This window comes from Scatophagus argus, chromosome 4 (genome assembly GCF_020382885.2).
Source record: "Scatophagus argus isolate fScaArg1 chromosome 4, fScaArg1.pri, whole genome shotgun sequence".
NCBI classification, from domain to species: domain Eukaryota; kingdom Metazoa; phylum Chordata; class Actinopteri; family Scatophagidae; genus Scatophagus; species Scatophagus argus.
In genome coordinates, this window is record NC_058496.1 from 24,579,829 (window position 1) to 24,596,039 (window position 16,211).

Genomic DNA, 16,211 nt, shown 5'->3' on the forward strand with positions numbered 1-16,211 from the left:
AGTTCAGGGTTGACCTTCCCAATATGTGAATTTGGTCAGTAGGAACACTGCACTGTGTCTGGAAATGGAGAAGCTGCTTTTCTAGTGTGTTTTGTTATGTTTAGTGCATCATGTAGTTTATCTCTCGTAGACTGTCTTCAGTCTGTGGTCACTACCTTAGCCTGAAACCTGAAAAACCTGTAAAAGTTACCCATCCCAGACCATCAACTCAAAGGTCACCTGGCCAGGATAGGCCTTGTCTGTGCCAGGCAGAAAATTCTGAATCAGTCTTGGCTGGATAAAGAATTGATTGTAATAAATATGTACAGCTAGGGGCAGAGAAGTCCAATCCAACTGTTGACTAATTTGTTGCCAGATTTTCAAAGTGATAATAACCATGTTTAAAGTAGTACTGTCTAGTATTTTTACAGTGTGGTGTGCACTGGAAGGCTGTTACACACCAGGGCTTTTGACAACAGTTATCTCCTCGATGGATCCAATTGTCATCTGTATCTGAGATCCAGAGCACAATTTTATGCATGTTAGCTACCCAGTAATATGACTAACATTTGGTAAACAGAGTCCCCCTTGTGACCCTTCCCAAACTGAGATTTGCAAATTCTTGGGATTTTACTTCATCCCACGTAATACTTGAAATTACAGAAAAATTTCAAATTCAACATACAGAAAAAAGTATTTATAGAAAATTAAGAATCCATGAAGTAAGTATGAATATCTTGGAGCTACATGCATTTTAGTGGACTGCACTGCACTCTACCTGCTACAGAGAGGGATAGGCTATTACATTGCTGAAGATCACTTTTCTGTAAAATGTTCCTCACATAGGGAGAGGATAAAGGTATTATTATTAATTCTCGGGCATGTAAACCTAATGCAAGATAATGCGAACCAGTTTTCACTCTTCTGGGAAGTCTTTCCACAAGATTTTGAGTAAGTGTACCCACACGAGTGTTTCTGTGGGAATTTTGCTCGTCCATGCCTTAGAGCATTTGTGAGGTCTGACACTGATGAATGAAAAGGCCTGGCTCGCAATCTCTGTTCCAGTTCATCACAAACGTGTTGGATGGGGTTGAGGTCAGGGCTCTGTGCAGGCCAGTCAAGTTCTTCCACACCAAACTCATCCAGCCATGTCTTTATGGACATTGCTTTGTGCACTGGGGCACAGTCATGGTGGAATGGAAAAGGAATGGAAAAGTTAACTTGGATCAAATGCCTTCCACAAACTGTTGCCACAAAGTTGGAAGCATAGCATTGTCCAAAATGTCTTGGTATGCTGAAGCATTAAGATTTCCCTTCACTGGAAGTAAGGGGCCCAACCCCTGAAAAACAGCCCCATAAAGAGGTGTGTCTGGATACTTTTGTTTACATGTTGTATATTTAGCCCAGCTGGATGAAATGAACAGTCGTGCAGACATATTACTGTGGATGAAAAATAAATACTACAAGGCTGTCCTTGTTTGTGGTAGTTTGAGACCATATCTTTTCTTTATCTGATGAAATAAAACATGCAAAATCATAATTTGTACACATGAAGCCATTTGATATGTTTTTGTCTGGAAAACAACTGCCCATACAGTGTGTTGTTTTGAATCAAAAGGAAAACATTTAACTCTCACAAACATCCTCACACCTCCCTCTGCTGCTGACTAAGTGACATGACAGCCTTTCCTGCTGTTAATTTAACCAATGACTCATCGAATGAAATGAGTTAAATCAAAATGAAAATAAATTTTCGAGGTTTTAGAACAGCACAAAGATGCCATCACAGGGTGTGAGAAAACACATTCAGAAGATGTGAACTTAATAAAGCAAATAACATAACTCAATGAGGCTAGTTCATGAAAAATAACTTCAATAACAAATGGCTGCGAAAACTGCATTTGTTGAAAGTTTCCTGAGTTGCCACGTGTGTTCAGAGACTTTCAGAGGTCCTGTGTCTCTGAGCTGCAACCACAGCTTCTGTTCAAGCTGTCTGAAACAATCCTGGGAACAAACTGGAAACAAAAACTGTCCCATTTGTAAGAGAAAATCCTCAAAAGATTTCCTGTTTGTGAATTTTCCACTGAAGGAACTCGCTGACTTCTTTGCTGGGAGACAGAAATCTGGATCATCTGAGACCAAACAAGCAGAGAAGAAGGTGGAGGTGGTGTGTAGTAAACATCAGGAAGAGTCTAAATTATTCTGTGAGGACGAGCAGAGAGCTGTGTGTCCTGTCTGTGAGTCTTGTCTCCATCAGAGTCACAGGGTGGTTCCTATAGAACAAGCAGTCAGTGACCTGAAGGAGCAGCTGAAATATGACTTAGAGTCTCTGCAGGACAAGAGGGACAAATACAAACAAGTGGAGGAGACATACAATGAAGTGATTCAACACTCCAAGAAGCAGCTGCTGTCCACAGAGAAGCAGATCAGAGCAGAGTTCAACAAGCTCCACCAGTTCCTGAAGGAGGAAGAGGAGTCCAGACTGGCAGCTCTTAGGGAGGAAGAGGAGCAGAAGGGGAAGACTATCAGCAGAGAGATGAAGATGATTCAGGAGCAGATCTCCTCTCTGTCAGACAGCATCTCTGCTGTTGAAGAAGACCTGCAGAAACACAACATGACGTTCCTCAGCAGTTATAAAGCCACTCAGTCCAGAGCCAGAGTCCAGTGCTCCCTGTCAGATCCACAGCTGGTCTCAGGAGCGCTCATAGATGTGGCCAAACACCTGGGCAACCTGTCCTTCAGAGTCTGGGACAAGATGGACAAGGTCCACTTCAGTCCTGTCATTCTGGACCCAAACACTGCAAGCCGCTGGCTCCATCTGTCTGATGATCTGACCAGTGTGAGACATGGAGGCACAAGCCAGCAGCTTCCTGACAACCCAGAGAGATTCACTAAGTATACAAATGTTCTGGGCTCTGAGGGCTTCAGCTCAGGGAAACACAGCTGGGAGGTGGAGATGGGAGATCATCCTGTCTGGGCTGTAGGTTTGGCCAAAGAATCAGCTGAGAGGAAGAGGGAGCTATATGCTTTACCAAAATATGGAGTCTGGTGTTTAACACATCGCATTAGAGAACACACGGAGAAGACGAGTCTCCAGAGGATCAGAGTCCAGCTGGACTATGACAGGGGGGAGGTGTCCTTCTATGACCCTGAAGACATGACTCACATCTACACTTACAAAGACACTTTGACTGAGAAACTCTTCCCATATTTCTTTGTTGGAAAGGCTGGTGATGCTAAAACCGCTGATATCAAAATCTGTCCCACTGATTTCTCTGATTTCTGATTTTTCTCTGTTCAGGGATGTAATTTAATTGTTCCAGCTTTTACCATCAGCAGTTTTGACTCATGACTGTTTGAGGTTCGTTAGACTCTAAAGTCATTATCACACTTTACAGTCAAACCATCAGTCTGGGCCTGTTTGTCTTTGTATTTTCTTTTAAATCTAAAACAGATTTAATTTGACTTTTTTGACCTGACAGCTGGAAACGTGAGGAATGAAGCCTGCTGTGTTGGAGAGGAGGCATCCAACTTGTTTAGCGCTGATGGAGTTGTAGTGATTGTCCCGCTGGCTTGCACCTCACTGTGTGTGTGTGTGTGTGTGTGTGTGTGCGTGTATCTGTGTTATTTCAATTAAAAAGCGTCAGAAATCTCATTTAAAAGCGGGTCAAACTTGACCCTCCTCCAGCTTCACTGCATGATCAGAATCTGTGTTGTCTGTCCCACACAGACAATACTGAGGGACCGAGGGACAGAGATGTAGTGGTGGGTGTCTGAAATGATTTGCTCTGAAGGAGAATTCAGATTTTCACGGAAGACAAGAAGACGACACTGATTAAGAAATGGATTCACTGTTGTGTTGTGTTCATAATGCAGCTTTCAGGGACAACATGCTCACGTAAAGTCATCAACATTATTGAATGTACGGGATGTGATTGGTTGCACTTCTCTTCTCCCTGCAATCATCACAAGATGGAGACAAAGTACGCATTTTGTCCACAGTTTGCTCATTTTGAACATTTTATTTCCACTTTCTATCATTTCTCTTTGTTTAGACAAATGCTGGTCTAAACATGTACACCTCAGGAGGAAAACGCCCTCAGTTATGTTCTCATATGACTTTCACATTTTTCCTTCAGCTTTGTATGAAAAGACTTTTTCAGTGATTTCAAGCCCACATTTACGTCATCCGCACCCTCAGTTTGGTTGTTTGAGCAGAATCTCAGCTATGAAGAAGAATATAATCAATGGTCTCCTCACTGTTTGTGATCTTGACAGTTACACTTTTATAATACCTTACTACATGGTCATGGAAGAAAATTCACACGCTCACATTGACGTCACATGTCATAATTTTTGAATGGCAGCTGATCTCTGTTGCAGTGAAGAAATGCCCCAACAATCAGCTCTCAGCAACAAACATGAAGACAAAATAGGTTTAAGAATTAAAACACAGAATTAAATCCACTATCCCCTCAATGAGGTCTGACTATTTGAACTTGCAAATCTCAACTTTGTTTCCAGAGGAGCAACAAAACCAAAATCCAGCATATAGAGGCTGAGTGAATGTGGTCTGGACTCTGTGGAGGAGAGTCATGGATCCGGTGATGCTGTAGAAGGACAGAATACCTGCACTGTGATCCAGGTACACTCCGACTCTGCAGGACTGAGGACCCGAGGTGCGAGTTTGCATTGAATTGTACAAAAAGGTGTAACTTTTTTTGTCACAATAAAACACCCAAGATTTGTCATTGTATCCAAATCCACATTCATTCCAGCTCCCTGCTCTGCTAATATTCTTGTATGCAACCGCTAGATAAACTGCTTCCCCTCTCCACTTCACTTCCCAGTAACAACGTCCAGTCAGAGCCTCTCTACTCAGGACCTGACAACACTCAGTGAACCTGTCTGAGTGATGGGGATAAGGCTGCTGTTCTCTCACTGCTGTTGCTATTCTGTTCCCCTCAGATAGTAACAGCTGTGTGTTTGCTGTGTTTGGATCCAGTGTGATTTCACGTGAATATTTTAAGAACTCTGCTCTGGTCTTGGGCTCTGGTTGTGGCAGTAAAACATCCACTTCAGTCACTTTGCCTGAGATGTTTGTCCCCGTCTCACTCAGAATGTCCTGTAGTTTGTCTCTGAGCTCTGACACAGCAGCTGTCACAAAGTCCTCAAAGTGCCTCAGAGGACGGATGTTGATGCTGGGTGAGTGTGTAGGCTCACTGAGTTGTGACAAACAGGGGTAGCTGCGTAGAAACTGGTTGTGATCCTCTGTGCGCGAGAGCTTCTTCAGCTCAGCGTCTTTCCTCTTCAGCTCAGCGATCTCCTGCTCCAGCTTCTCCTGAAGCTCTTTGACCCGACTCACTTCGGTTTGCTGTTGGGATCGGACCTGCTGCTTCACCTCAGAGCTTTTGTACTCCATGAGACGGATCAGCCCAGTGAAGATCTTCTCACTGTCCTCCACTGCTTTATCAGCAGAGCGACTGATGACCTCCACCTCCTGTTGAAGCACCTTCACATCTTTCTGTCTGTCCCGGATTGTCTGCTGGATGCTTTGTCGACTCACCTCAAGCTCTCTCTGCCTCTCAGTCCTTTCTGCTGCAGCTGACACCGTGTCGTGGCTTTTATGTTCATCTACAGGGCAGAGATAACAGATACACTGCTGATCAGTACGGCAGAACATCTTCATCACCTCATCGTGGCGAGAGCAGATGTTCTCCTGGAGATTCACGGAGGGCTTCGTCAGCTTGTGCTTCTTTAACTGAGCCACATCATAATGAGGCTGGAGGTGTTTCTCACAGAAAGAGACCAGGCAGACCAGACAGGACTTGAAGGCTTTCAGTTTTCTCCCGGTGCAGACATCACAGGCCACATCTTCAGGTCCAGCATAGCAGAGATAAGCAGCAGCAGCAGCTTGGAGTTCAGTTTTCTTCAGTTCCTCCACTAAAACTGCTAACATGGTGTTTTTCATCAGGACGGGCCTCGGTGTGAAGGTCTGCCTACACTGAGGACAGCTGTGGAGTTTCTTGTCATCCTCTTCATCCCAGAAGTCTTTAATGCAGTTCATGCAGTAGCTGTGTCCACAGGGAAGAGTGACTGGATCCTTCAGTAGATCCAGACAGATCGAACAAGAGAAGGTTGCCTGGTCCAGTTGAATTCCTTTCTGCGCCATTTTTCCTCTCAGTGGCAATGACTGCAACCAAACTAGCTTGAAATTTGATCTGAACGTCATGTGTTTCCGCAGTGAATCGGGCCTATCAGCTCTTGCACTTCAGCACCATGTTGGTTACACCCATCCTCAAACTGTAAATCTGAAGGGGAGGGAACAAAGAAAGATATGGACAGACTGGAGTTGGCTGTGTTTGAGAGCAGGAAGAAGACTTATCAAGGCTTCAGCATTCAAAGGTCAACTTTATTGTCATTACACAGCATAGGATTGCACAATTATCACACACAGAAAATGGACAAGCAGCTAACAACCAATGGAAATGGGTCACATGGCAACACTCCCTATATGGTATTAAAAGATAAAAAGCTAAACATGGAAACATTGAAAAAAATCAACTACATGTAATTTTTACACCAAATTGTTTCACAACAATTTAAAGGAGTAGTCAATAATCACTGATTGACTCCCTTCCCTCCCTCCCTTCTCTCTATGTTTCTTTTGTATGTGTTTGTTGAATGTAGCTGCAGTTCATGTTGTCTTTGCATCTCTGCTTGTCTGCTCGGTGATGTTTCTTTGTGTTGGTTGGTTATTCACTCAGCCTGATAACAATAAATGCATCTGTTCAACAAACAAATCTGCATCTGAATCCTTACTCTCTGATATGAGTTGACAGAAGGTGCTATATTTATTCTTTGGTAGAAAAGTGTTTACAGAACAACCCCAAAACTGAGCTTCAGAGCTCTGTTGCTATCTGCATGACCTCGTCCACATGCAACAGCAGAGATGTGTTGGTTTTCCATCAGGACAAGTTACTGCAGTCACTGAATTGATGGACAGGCTGCAGTGGACCGTTTACAGTGGAGCCACTCTGGACTCTGAATGCAGATATCGTGTTCATATGCAGAGACTTGAAAGCTGTGCAAACATCAGCACCAACTTTTTGTCTGCATGTGCCATGGACAAAATGCGTCAACTTGGACATTGTGGCAGGATCAGTGCTGTGCGAGAAGCATAAGTGGGTTGAGGGGGCGTGAGATGGTGGGATTGTGGGAGGGAGCCAAAAAACAAAAAAACAAAACAAAAACAAAAGAAAAACTCAAGGAAAAAAGGCTTAATGAGCAATGATAAAACATTGCTGTCCAGGAGAAAAGTCCTGAACGAAAGCTAAAAATATTCTAAAATATTTATTTTAAAATTTATTTAAATATTGTCACTCCAAAAATTCAAATGCATATCTTTTCTGACACATGTAAACATTACATGTCAACAAATACTGAAGTTATTCCAGCAATAATTCATCAGTAGCAGCACTTCAAACATGAAAAATGATTTCAAGCTTTAAAAACACAGCCTAGACTTCCCTGCCTCCAGACACTTCCTCCAGCTCTTCTGGGCGGATCCCAAGGCATTCCCAGGCCAGCCGAGTGACATAGTCCCTCCAGTGGGGCAGACCACCTTTTTCTGGTTGAGAACCATGGCCTTGAATTTGGAGCTGATTTTCATCCCAGCCACTTCACACTTGGCTACAAACCTCCCCAGTGCATGCTGAAGGTCCTGGCTCAAAGAAATCAACAGGACAACATCATCTGCAAAAAGCAGAGATGAAATTCTGTGGTTCCCAAACCGAACACCCTCCGCTGCGCCTAAAAATGATGAAGGGCAGACCTGCCGGAGGCCAACATGCACTGGGAACAGGTCTTTCTGCCAGCGATGCGAACCAAACTCCTAGTCCGGTTGTGCAGAGACCGCACGGCTCTCAGCAACGAGCTCTGGACCTCATACTCTAGGAGCACCTCCCACAGAATGTCGCAGGGAACTCAGTCAAATGCCTTTTCTGAGTCCACAAAACACATGTGGACCGGTCCTTCAATTCTTCTCCAGCCAGATACTATCTGTTGGTGGCACAGGCTGTGCAAGGGCTCGTCATTCCATGACAGTTCATCCCGTTCCTCCTTATCATTGCCAGATTTCTGCTGCCTGCAGGTATTCTCTTAGCTGCTCTGGGGGGCATCTTCCTGATGTATTCCTGGGTCTTTGTCGTTTCATCCTGGACAATGGCTCTGACACTCACTCCAAGTCCTCCTTTTTTTGTCCTACAAATGTCCTGAAGAACCTGCATTCAGAAGGAATCACAGCAGCTGCCAAGAAGTGACACCTGTGTTCAAAACATTTGTCTCATGATCTCAGCAAAGGCTCACAACCCCATTTAGAGCTTAAACAAGCAGTCAACAAACATTGTGAATTTTCCTCGGGGATGAATAAAGTATCTAACTATCTATCTAAACAAACAAATAAATGCATAAAAAATGGCAAATATCGGCTGCCTAAAATTATTTTTTTCTTTTTCCTCTGTTTTTGCTATTGTTGTAAATTGCATAACTTCAGTCATCAACCAGTATGTTTGGGGCTGATCAGATGAAGCAAATCATTTGAATGATGCATTCAAGAGATTTCTGTTATTTGAAACTGTAAAGTGGACCAACACTCCAAACCTTTCCAAAAAAGGTGTGTTTAAAAGAGTGTTTAAAGGTTTAAATTTTGCACATTGGTCAGACAGAGTGTCTGATCTTGTGTCTCATCTTGGGTTAGAGTTTTAATTTAATGCTATCATATCTCAGGCTACATTCAGAATAACAATCCATCTCCTGTTGCAGCTAAAACTAAAAGTAGCCTAACTTGAATATTAATAGAAGACGTGATGGGACATTTAGAATCAAACATGGTAACAGTCATAGCAGTATCTAAATTATTTTCCCTGATAAATATCTTTATCTGTATCTCAAACACTGAAGCAGGGTCCCTCTGTGTGACTGCATGAACTGAAGGAATGAAAATCATTTAATTGGTGTGACATGATATTATGAGGATTTGATGGCATCCTAACCTCTAGGTGGCAGTGTACATTAAACACGAACATGTGCGGAATGAGAAAGAGGAAGTCACTCACTTGACACTTCGTTGGAATCCCTTTTTTGTAGAGTTTGACACTTGCGTTATATATGTGTTGCTTTTTATGAGATAAAAGTCAACAGATGTTAATCACGTATGAAAAGCGTGAAACACCTTATTCATTCCGTTGTCACGTGATGACACAGGAAGTTAAGCGGAAGTTGAGAACGTTTTCTGCTGCCGCTCGAGTGTTGCCCTTGTCTGAACCACGTGAGACAGTTCATCCCCCATAACATCACGCTAAGCCGGTTAGCTAGCCAAACTAACTAGCTTCCAGTCTGAGAGACAGCTGCATTAGACATCTGGCAAGGCTCGGTAAAAATGTCAAGTAAATCTCTGTTGCTTTTACTGCAGCGGTGTTTCGCAGTCAGACAGGTAACGTTTTCGACAGGGATCAGAACAAGAGTCGGCCTGTTGTCAGGCCGTTGTGGGTTTATTCAGCAGCGATCATGGGCATCGGCAGCCCGGACGGTGTGTGTGCAAAGACTGCTTCAGTCCACTGTGACAACCAGCCGGTCCAGCCTGTGCACTAAGGTCAGTGACTGGTGACTGCGGTGGTGCTACTGACTGCATCACCTGTCAGGGTCGATCACAAGAGTTATATGTGTAGGGCTGCAACTAATGTTTATTTTCATATCGTCATGATGGCATTTTGATATTTGAGAACAAAATAATAATAATGAGTTAAATTCTGTGATATGTTTGAAATGTGACAGATTACGTGTTTAACGTTTGGCTTAAGTATCTGATGAAGTACAACAGTCTTTGTGGAAGCTTCAGCAAGTTTCAGGCTAAAACGTCAATTTGTCATTTTGTCTTCCAGGCAGGAGAACCTTGTGAAGATGAATACCCGCCGCTGCCGACCTATCAGTCTGATTCAGAGCCAGAGGAGAAGGAGGTCTTCATCCTACATGTGAAAGGTCTGCCGTGGTCCTGCTCAGCTGAGGACCTGCTGCATTTCTTCTCAGGTGAGTGTTCTCATTTGGGAAAAGTGTTTGTAATGTTCACACTTAGAGCCCCACTGATATGTGGACGGGTTGACATTATTGAAAGAAATTTGCTTATTACGGATACATTTTTCATGTGTTTTTTACACATATATTCCATATATTGCCAGTATATTTTGTGTATATATATATATTGTATTTGGTGTCCTGATTGTCCGACCTCAAGTAAGTTACCAAAATCAGATTATGTTAAAAAATGTAGTTTTTCTGTGCTCTAGACTGTAGAATCCGTGATGGGGTGAAGGGGATCCATCTCAGTGTGGACAGGAGTGGGAGGCCCTCAGGACGAGCCTTCATTGAGATGGAGCATAAGGAGGATGTCAGCAAAGCTCTGGAGAAACACCGACAGTACCTCGGCCCACGCTATGTCGAAGGTTTGTTTATTGGTAACCTGAGCTGTGGAAGGATGACATACAGATGCCGACTGGACTTTTCCATAAAGACATTGCCACATACCGTAGCAGGGAAAATCACAGGTGTAAATAATGAAAGTGGAGGTGGCTCGATTCCATTTAACTGCTTCAGTTTCAGCAGTTTCCGCACTCACTGTCACGCTGTCAATGCTCAGGAGCCACCATCATCATAAAAACAGATTCTCACATTCTGCTCTTTGTGCTTTTGCAGTGTATGAAGTAACAGACACTTATGCTGAAGCCATCCTGAAAAAATCCGTCCAGTCTCCAGATGGGGTGGTGCGGCTCAGAGGTCTCCCCTTCACCTGCACTGAGGCTGATATTGTCCACTTTTTTTCAGGTTAACTGAATCAAAAATACTTAAGCTGTGAAGTAAGAACTGTGTAGTATTGTACAGTAAAATGTTTTCTGTCCGTGCTGTGCTATGATATCTGATGTTTTGGATTAGTGTTACTGCAGCAATAATGAGCATGTTGTATTTTACTGCTGGATGTTTGAGACTGAGCTCATTTTAATTACTTTATATATTGCTGGGTAGTTCACTCTGCAGCTGTGCATCACGTTCTGTGAGATTATCATGTGTTTGTAGTGTCGCTGTCACAGGAGAACCACATAACTCTTAATGAGTCAGCTTATACGAGCTTCAGAAAAACAGCCCTGTTTATGACACATTTTCCTGCTAACCCTCAAAGGTTTTAGTTTATTCATCTTAATATAGGAGGATTTTCTTGACCTATAAAAATAACACTTCATCCTTCAGTTTATCAGAAACATTCAAGTAAAGTCATTTGGAGATACAGTATTTTCATCAGAGATATTATTATATTATATTATATGGAGTAGACATATGGAAATGGAAAGTAAAATGGAAATATTCAAGTTCAGTTTAAGTGCTGTACTTGAATTAATATGCTCTCTTAGACAGATATGACTGGAGAGGTTACGAGGCTGCCCCAGTTTACATTTGGTTGGATTAAACTAAACCTAACACACACACACACATACATGGAGAATATGTACAGTATTTGCAATGTAATGTATTATGAAAAATATAAGTTTAGTCAAGGTCTAAGAAAAATAAATTACGATTGTACAAAAAGAAACTAGAATGATTTTGATATGCAAATCTTCAAAAATTCTTTTTTTACTGACAAAGTAAAATTCAGGGTCTTCTTGTGTCCTTCAGGTTTGGATATAGCCGAGAATGGGATCACCATCGTCACAGACTACAATGGAAGACACACTGGAAATGCCTTTGTACAGTTTTCTTCTCAAAAAGCGGCTGATGAAGCTCTGCAGAGAGACAGAGAGGTCATTGGAAATAGGTAAGACACTGCAAATGCTCACACTGCGGCCTGGACTGGCTTTATAATCCATTCCCCTCACGTTTCTGACCAACAGGAATTACGTACTGCTCTTGTTCATATATCAATAACCTCTTCTTTCATTTACTCATCATATTTGTAAGTTTGTTGCTTATCGCCTGATGTCTGTATTTGCAGATACATTGAAGTGTTTCCCAGCAGAAGCGACGAGATTCATTCTCAGAAGAGGATCAGGAGCAACCCAGGAACTAGTGAGAATTTAGGAGATAATATTTTAGGGCTCATTAAATTGACTTTGTAGCAAAATAACATGCTGTATATTTTTATATTATTTTTAAAAAATGTCATAAAATGATTGAGAGAAAGGAATAGTAAAACAATCAGGGCAAAAATGTGGTGAAAATAGATTTAAACAGACCAGTTCCTTTTTAAAAAACTTTGTTTTTTTTTACCAGTTTCCACTGAAAAATACTCAAGCAAACAAACAAACAAAAAAAAACAAAAAACTGTTGTTTTAAGCATAAATGAAAGCCCTAATATTAGATCAATTAGGTTAGCAGAGGATGGTAAAATGCTGAGATCTTTTACGCATACTTTTAATTAATTAATTAATAATTAATTAATTTTTGCTCTCTCTTAACAAATTTGTCAAAAAGTGTTTTTATCCTGGTGTAAACTGACCTCCTGTCTGCTCCGTCAGGATCCCCTCAGAACTCGGCCTTGATGCTTCATCGCGTACATATTAGAGGACTTCCATTCAAGGTGTCCGGTGAAGACATTGTTACGGTATATCAACGGTTGACCATGTTGAAGCTGTTTTGTTGCTACATTAGCGGTCACTTGCACTTCACTTTTAATGTGTTTTTTTCTTCTTCTTGCAGTTCTTCTCTCCTCTGGTTGTGTCTAAGATCCAGATTGAGTATGGTCCTAACGGGAGACCGAACGGAGAGGCAGACGTTTACTTCAGATGCCACCAGGACACTGTGGCTGCCATGTCCAGAAACAAACAGTACATAGGTGAGCCTGCCGGAGAGCCTTTAACAGTGGCAAACAAACAAAACCATAATATTCTTGACAAGAGTGTAAGACTTTCCACCACTTTTGTTTTTAATTTAAATTTTAATGCAGGTCCAGGTCTTATCTTCAAATAACAAATTCTGAAAATTGTGTAGCCTGGGTGCTGCCTTAAGCCAAAATTTCTTTCTGCATCAGCTCGGGTTCCTGTCATGTAAATTCTGTCGTCAGAGGAAAGTAGAAAGTAGTATAAATTGAACTGGTACACGTGCGGGGTGTCTGTAGATGTCTGTGTACACGTCCGTCCTGGAGTGTATTCCTATTTTAGGGCAATATGTTCAGTTTTATTGTCATTATACAATACAGGTCTGTGTAATGAAATACAGCTGTAGCCGACTCTGTGTTAACACATGCAGGAAATGTATAAACAAATATTAAAATCAAAATAGAATAAAACCATAAGAATAAGGAATAAAATCTAACAAAGTATAGAAAAGTGTCACTAAAACATGTACAGTGGCTTGCGAAACTATTTGGCCCCCTTGAACTTTGTGACCTTTTTCCACATTTCAGGCTTCAAACATAAAGATATAAAACTGTAATTTCTTGTGAAGAATCAACAACAAGTGGGACACAATCATGAAGTGGAACACACTTTATTGGATATTTTAAACTTTTTTAACAAATAAAAAAACGAAAAATTGGGCGTGCAAAATTAATCAGCCCCTTTACTTTCAGTGCAGCAAACTCTGTCCAGAAGTTCAGTGAGGATCTCTGAATGATTCAATGTTGACCTAAATGACTAACGATGATAAATGGAATCCGCCTGTGTGTAATCAAGTCTCTGTATAAATGCACCGGCACTGTGAAAGTCTCAGAGGTCTGTTTAAAGCGCAGAGAGCATCATGAAGAACAAGGAACACACCAGGCAGGTCCGAGATACTGTTGTGGAGAAGTTTAAAGCTGGATTTGGATACAAAAAGATTTCCCAAGCTTTAAACATCCCAAGGAGCACTGTGCAAGCAATAATATTGAAATGGAAGGAGTATCAGACCACTGCAAATCTACCAAGATCTGGCCGTCCCCCTAAACTTTCAGCTCATACAAGGAGAAGACTGATCAGAGATGCAGCCAAGAGGCCCATGATCACTCTGGATGAACTGCAGAGGTCTACAGCTGAGGTGGGAGAATCTGTCCATAGGACAACAATCAGTCGTATACTGCACAAATCTGGCCTTTATGGAAGAGTGGCAAGAAGGAAGCCATTTCTTAAAGATATCCATAAAAAGTGTCGTTTAAAGTTTGCCACAAGCCACCTGGGAGACACACCAAACATGTGGAAGAAGGTGCTCTGGTCAGATGAGACCAAAATCGAACTTTTTGGCAACAATGCAAGAAGTTATGTTTGGCGTAAAAGCAGCACAGCTCATCACCCTCAACACACCATCCCCACTGTCAAACATGGTGGTGGCAGCATCATGGTTTGGGCCTGCTTTTCTTCAGCAGGGACAGGGAAGATGGTTAAAATTGATGGGAAGATGGATGGAGCCAAATACAGGACCATTCTGGAAGAAAACCTGATGGAGTCCGCAAAAGACCTGAGACTGGGACGGAGATTTGTCTTCCAACAAGACAATGATCCAAAACATAAAGCAAAAGCTACAATGGAATGGTTCACCAAAAAACATATCAAGGTGTTAGAATGGCCAAGTCAAAGTCCAGACCTCAATCCAATTGAGAATCTGTGGAAAGAACTGAAAACTGCTGTTCACAAACGCTCTCCATCCAACCTCACTGAGCTCGAGCTGTTTTGCAAGGAGGAATGGGCAAAAATATCAGTTTCTCGATGTGCAAAACTGATAGAGACATACCCCAAGCGACTTGCAGCTGTAATCGCAGCAAAAGGTGGCGCTACAAAGTATTAACTCAATGGGGCTGAATGATTTTGCACACCCAATTTTTCATTTTTTATTTGTTAAAAAAGTTAAAAATATCCAATAAATTTTGTTCCACTTCATGATTGTGTCCCACTTGTTGTTGTTTCTTCACAAAAAATTACAATTTTATATCTTTATGTTTGAAGCCTGAAATGTGTCAAAAGGTCACAAAGTTCAAGGGGGCCAAATAGTTTCGCAAGCCACTGTAACTCCACACATATGGACAGAAAATATGTACAGTATATGCAATTTAGTATAACATGAAAAATATAAGTCACAGTGGAAATAGAAAATTTAAGTCATCATGGGAATTAGGGTTGCAGTGTGGTAATGTGTAAAAGCAGCATAACAGAGATCCATAAAATCAAAAAGGCTTGTGAGAAAACAGTTTCTTTTTGGAGTTGCTCTGTCATGTGGTGGAATGGCAGCGGATACTGCTGTACCTTTTGTCAGACAGCAGCTGGTCAAGCAGGATGTGGCTCAAGCTCCTGCCCATACACTTGTCTGATCCAATCATGAGCAGCATTCAGCTGTCAGTCATGACATTTCACCCACTTTTTCTAGCACCAAGTGTGTTAAATGCCTGAGATTTAATACTAGCAGACAATCTCTGAGGCAGGTTTTCATTTTCCGATATAAATATGATATAACAATCATTGCCATTCATTGGTCACTGCAGGAGTTTCACTTAACGTTTGAACCTTCTCGTTTTAGGAGACAGATACATCGAGTTATTCATGAACTCTGCACCAGAATCTGAGGGATGGTGAGAAACACTGTATTACATCCAGACAGTTTGCATTTGCAGGGACAAAAAGAATTTCACTGCACATTGTACCGTGTATGATTGTGTGTGTGACAAATAAACCTATTTTGTATCTGAGGTTACAATTTGACTCCCCACGTTAACATGTTGTATTTCCTGTAGGTGAATGCCGAAACAGATGCTGGAGTATTCTATTTATTTTGAGTCAGAATTGTACAAACAATAAACATTCCTGGTGTCAAGAGAAACTGTCTCACTTGTCTCCATCCAATTACAGTTTAAGATCAGCATAGGTGACTTTTAATAAAGGTGTATTTTACCAAGGAATTAAAGTTTGCTTGAAATGATCATTGATTGTACAGGCTAGTGCTGCATTTCAGACATAGCTGAGAGTGAAAATACAACAGAATCTTATAATTCAGTCTATACAGAATTGATCCTGAATGTGAAAGCTGATATTACTATATTTCTTTGCTTTGAGAAGTATCTGAATTTCAAAAGAAACGTGGCTTCCAGTGTGAACATTAAAGTTATTATGTACAGAATGATGGTTACAGATTTTAACAGATACACTATATGGACCAAAGTACTGGGACTCCTCTTTGTTACTGAATTCAGGTGTAAGATGGGGCTGTTTTTCAGGGGCTGAGCC

General features: G+C 41.6%; 3 protein-coding genes across 3 annotated transcripts; 2 read left to right on the plus strand and 1 right to left on the minus strand.

The window, feature by feature from the left end:
- The first annotated feature begins 1,861 nt into the window (after nt 1-1,861).
- Nucleotides 1,862-3,407, plus strand: LOC124057564 (E3 ubiquitin-protein ligase TRIM35-like). Its single transcript, XM_046385963.1, has one exon. The coding sequence runs from the start codon at nt 1,862-1,864 to the stop codon at nt 3,263-3,265; it is 1,404 nt and encodes a 467-aa protein (XP_046241919.1). The 3' UTR covers nt 3,266-3,407.
- Nucleotides 3,408-3,986: 579 nt separating this feature from the next.
- On the minus strand, nt 3,987-6,285 carry LOC124057563 (tripartite motif-containing protein 16-like). Its single transcript, XM_046385962.1, has one exon. The coding sequence runs from the start codon at nt 6,209-6,211 to the stop codon at nt 4,469-4,471; it is 1,743 nt and encodes a 580-aa protein (XP_046241918.1). The 5' UTR covers nt 6,212-6,285; the 3' UTR covers nt 3,987-4,468.
- Nucleotides 6,286-9,062: 2,777 nt separating this feature from the next.
- grsf1 (G-rich RNA sequence binding factor 1) lies at nt 9,063-15,807 on the plus strand. Its single transcript, XM_046385966.1, has 10 exons — nt 9,063-9,631; nt 9,921-10,065; nt 10,323-10,478; nt 10,729-10,857; nt 11,704-11,842; nt 12,020-12,093; nt 12,543-12,628; nt 12,724-12,859; nt 15,508-15,559; nt 15,722-15,807. Exons 1-10 carry the CDS (start codon nt 9,419-9,421, stop codon nt 15,723-15,725), a joined length of 1,134 nt encoding a protein of 377 aa, XP_046241922.1. The 5' UTR covers nt 9,063-9,418; the 3' UTR covers nt 15,726-15,807.
- The last annotated feature ends 404 nt before the right edge of the window (nt 15,808-16,211 follow it).

What these genes read in the sequence shown, in the direction of transcription:
- LOC124057564 (XM_046385963.1), top strand. Translation starts at nt 1,862, where the DNA reads ATGGCTGCGAAAACTGCATTTGTTGAAAGTTTCCTGAGTTGCCACGTG.
- LOC124057563 (XM_046385962.1), bottom strand. Translation starts at nt 6,211, where the DNA reads ATGACGTTCAGATCAAATTTCAAGCTAGTTTGGTTGCAGTCATTGCCA.
- grsf1 (XM_046385966.1), top strand. Translation starts at nt 9,419, where the DNA reads ATGTCAAGTAAATCTCTGTTGCTTTTACTGCAGCGGTGTTTCGCAGTC. An exon ending in GGTCCAGCCTGTGCACTAAG is followed by an intron (nt 9,632 to 9,920) that starts GTCAGTGACTGG and finishes TTTGTCTTCCAG; the next exon opens with GCAGGAGAACCTTGTGAAGA. An exon ending in CCTGCTGCATTTCTTCTCAG is followed by an intron (nt 10,066 to 10,322) that starts GTGAGTGTTCTC and finishes TCTGTGCTCTAG; the next exon opens with ACTGTAGAATCCGTGATGGG.